The 3711-nt window shown below is 52.0% G+C and overlaps 1 protein-coding gene across 1 annotated transcript; it reads right to left on the bottom strand.

The window, feature by feature from the left end:
• Positions 1-674: 674 nt before the first annotated feature.
• Positions 675-2636, bottom strand: HILPDA (hypoxia inducible lipid droplet associated). Its single transcript, XM_044244595.1, is given in 3 exon segments — positions 675-1348; positions 1351-1565; positions 2448-2636. Coding segments are annotated over 2 exon segments (189 nt in total). The 5' UTR covers positions 1502-1565; positions 2448-2636; the 3' UTR covers positions 675-1310.
• Between the last annotated feature and the right edge of the window lie 1075 nt (positions 2637-3711).

The raw sequence follows: 3711 nt of genomic DNA, 5'->3' as shown, positions 1-3711 counted from the left end.
ATTTAATTATATTCTTTTTTTTTTTTTTTAAGTAAATTCTATGGTGTGGAGGCCAATCAGAGCCTTCAACTCACAACCTTGAGATCAAGATTCAGATGCTTAGGGTGGCACCTGGGTGACTCAGTGGGTTAAGCCTCTGCCTTTGGCTCACTTCATGATCTCAGGATATTCTGGGATCTAGGCCCGCATTGAGTTCTCTGCTCAGTGGGGAGCCTGCTTCCCCCTTTCTCTCTGCCTGCCTCTCTACCTACTTGTGACCTCTCTCCAATAAATAAATTAATTAAAAAAAAAAAAGATTCAGATGCTTAAACAACTGAGCCACCCTGGCATCCCTACATTATGTTTTAAACAAAATGTTTGGTTTTTTTTTAAAAAAGATTTTATTTATTTATTTGGCAGAGAGATCACAAGTAGTCAGAGAGGCAGGCAGAGAGAGAAGAGGAAGCAGGCTCTCTGCAGAGCAGAGCCCGATGTGGGACTCGATCCCAGGACTCCGAGATCATGATCTGAGTCGAAGGCAGAGGCTTAACCCACTGAGCCACCCAGGCACCCATTAAACAAAATGTTTTTAAGTACTTTTCTGCTCCTGAGTTTTTAAGATGTCAAACCCCAAATCTAGGAACTAAGATCCTTCCCTACCACTGATTTCAAAGGCAGAGGCCAATGACACATACTAGAAGTATATATTCAATTTTTATTTCATTAGAAAAATTCATTTAAGCCACATGGTGGCCATAACGCAGGCTTTGTCATCCTACTGCCCCCTTCAGACCAATATGCATGCACACGTGCTCTGTTGGAGAAAGGACTCTACCATGTGAAACAATGAGAGGTGGACACTATTTCATCATCCCCCTCCCTACAGCCAACCCATACACCACTTCAATTGTCATCCAGACACAGACAAGCTCTCATGAAGAGAAGCTGACTACCACATAAACTGACCATAAGACACCCAAGCCCGAAGGAACTCTTGGCCGATGTTGATGAAGCAGAGATGAAGACAACACCATCTCCCAACAGCTGAATATGAAGCACAAGTCCCTAAGAGGCATCAGAGCCATGTTGCTAAGGATACCAGCACGTACAGCAGACCCTGGGGAGAACAGGGAAAGCATTCCATCGCAGTCACAGGCAACCCACTAACACCTGTATATTAGACAGGCTCTTCTTCCAGGGCAAGAAGCATCCAGGTGGAGGCCTTTCATGGGCCTGGTAACAGTTCTGGTAACACCGAGGTTCTGAGCTTTCCTGCCTAGGAACTGGACACCTGCCTGTTCCAAGGTTACAGCTGGTGGAGAGAGGGCTTATCACACCCCTCTGGATGGATGGTCTGGAACACCCTTGGGGGCTCGGTGCTGGCTGGTTGACCTCTGGCGGTCCAGGAGCTCCCAGGCAGCGGGCTCTGCAGTAAGCTCCCCAGGGACTCCATCAGTCTAACGAAGATGGAGAGCAGGGTCAGCACCACACCTAAGAGATAGAGGTTCAACACAGGCTTCATGGCTGAAAGGACCCCTCTCCTCTGCAGAGCAGTAGAGTCTTCACTTCTTGAAGGTCTCTGGATACTAAGGGAAGAGAGGTGAGATTAATCTACAGCCTTTTGGGATATGCATGCTCCTAGTCCTGACTTCTATCTTCCCATGAAACTAAGGGTGAGGCTCAGCCAGTCAGGGAGACAGGGACCAGTAGATGTTCTTCTGCAACAGAATCTCCAAGCATATTTACACTGTAAACTCCATGGCTGCAGAGCTAGTCTTGCTTCTTGGACTAATCCAAGAGAACTCCTTCAAGTTTTGACCTCTTCTAAAATAAAACCTTTTACTTTTGCCAGGTACATCGCACAATCCCCGTGCCACAGTCCAGGGACCAAAAACCTTCCTGAACGGAGTCTTTTTGAGGGGGAAGGTAAGGACATGCCCCTGAGAAAGTAACCTGCCTAGGGGCTTCTCCTCACATCTCAGTCAGGTTCCAGTCCATCATAAACTTTTTGGTAAAGCCAAAATAATTCGAAGACATTAAAATCTATCAAGTTCAGTTATTTAACAAACACACCCTTAATACCTACAACGTGTTAAGGCACCCAGGAAGGTATGAGGGCCGGGATCCCGTAGACATGAACCTTGCCCTCACGAGGTTTACCATCTGGGCAAGAAATTAGGCAGTCAGACACACAACACGCCAAGTGCTGCGATACCAAGGGTGCTTTGGGAGGGCAGGACTGGGACGCCTAACCCAGCACTAAAGAGCATGGGGAGAGCCACAGGAAACATAGGGCCATCCCTGGAAACAGGGCAGGAGAGCCTGATTCCGGACCCAGACGGAGACCGAGCGAAGGGCAGGAGCCCAGGAGGCGCGGACCCAGCCCGGGAACCCGCAGGCGGCCCGCGGGGCAACGCAGCCTGGGGGAAAGGAGGCGGAAAGCCGGGGAAGCCCACACGGCCGCTCACCTCCAGGAGGAATGGCCAGCAGCGGCCCGCTCACTGTAACAGCGCGTCGTGCAGAAGACCGGAGAAAAGGCAGCTCCCGAAGAGCGCTAAATCACAGCCCAGACGGTTCCCTGAAGGTAAAACCGCAGCCGGAGGTAAAGAGCGGCAGAACCACGGAGCCCACGCGGCGGCCCTCTTAAAGCCCGGACCCCGCCCCAGCCCCGTCCCGGAGCGGCGCACGCGCACTCGGGCCGCACGCTCTGGCCTGACGCACGTCCGCGGCCCCGCCCCCCAGGCGGGGGCGGTCCGAGGTCTGGACCCCAGTGCACCGCTGCCAGTCTGACTTGTCTCGGAGAGTAGCCGCCTTGGAGCTCTGAGTCACTGATGTCTGCAATAGGAGTAGCGTGTGTGTTAACGCAGACCGCCTTTTTCTGCCGGGGGAAACGGGAGGGAATCAGCACATTTACTCCCATTCCAAGTGGGTTGGAGACACATCTGAAGTGTCCAAATCCAGAGGTTATCCGGTCGGAAGAAGGCGGGAACGCAGAGAAGGGCTCCCTTACCAGACGGTCCAACAGAGCACAGATTGCCAGAAGGCATCAGATCCCCACCCATTCCCCCCACCCCCAGTATTTAAATTCCCGCGACTGTAGAGCTTTCTTTTTCTGGAAGTACCAAGATTCCGGGCACGCGCCCCGCCCTCTCATTCCAAGTTAGGTTTAATTTGACATTGATATCACTGGAAGGGCGAGGCCATTTCACATCCTATTACGTGCTGCTTTCTACGAAAGTCTGTCCTGTGTAAGGTGAACTACTCAGCGGGCACTGGCGTCTGTGCCTGACTGCACGAAGCAAGTCACTTTGTACTCACTGGGCCTGTTTTCTCACCCAAAACGTGGCCACTAGTTTTTAAGAGATAATTTCAGGCAGAACCGTGACGATCGAGCTTCATACCTTGACCTGGGGGCTGGGAAGACTTACTTAGCAGCTCTCCACAGGCCCCCACCTACCCCCCGCGAATCTAGAAAAATGTAGAGGTTCTGCTGTGAGAGCACCCAATGGCGGATCTCAGGAAACTGAGTCCTCGGGAGACTCTGGGAAGGAACCTCTAAGGCTGTCAGCGGTTTCTTAGTTTTCCTCCTGGGGAGGAGGAGGGCCCTGGACCAAAGCGCTAGGGCACGTGACTCTGGGCAGGTCCATGGAGCTGTAGGATCGGCCGTTCCATATGTCAGGGTCAAGTGCCAGGTCTAGATGGGCAAGAACCCGGGAGCTTGCACAGGCTCCG

The sequence above is a fragment of the Neovison vison genome, chromosome 4 (genome assembly GCF_020171115.1).
Source record: "Neovison vison isolate M4711 chromosome 4, ASM_NN_V1, whole genome shotgun sequence".
NCBI classification, from domain to species: Eukaryota; Metazoa; Chordata; class Mammalia; order Carnivora; family Mustelidae; genus Neogale; species Neogale vison.
Note: the sequence above shows the minus strand (reverse complement) of the source record. Positions and strands in the feature narration are given on the sequence as shown.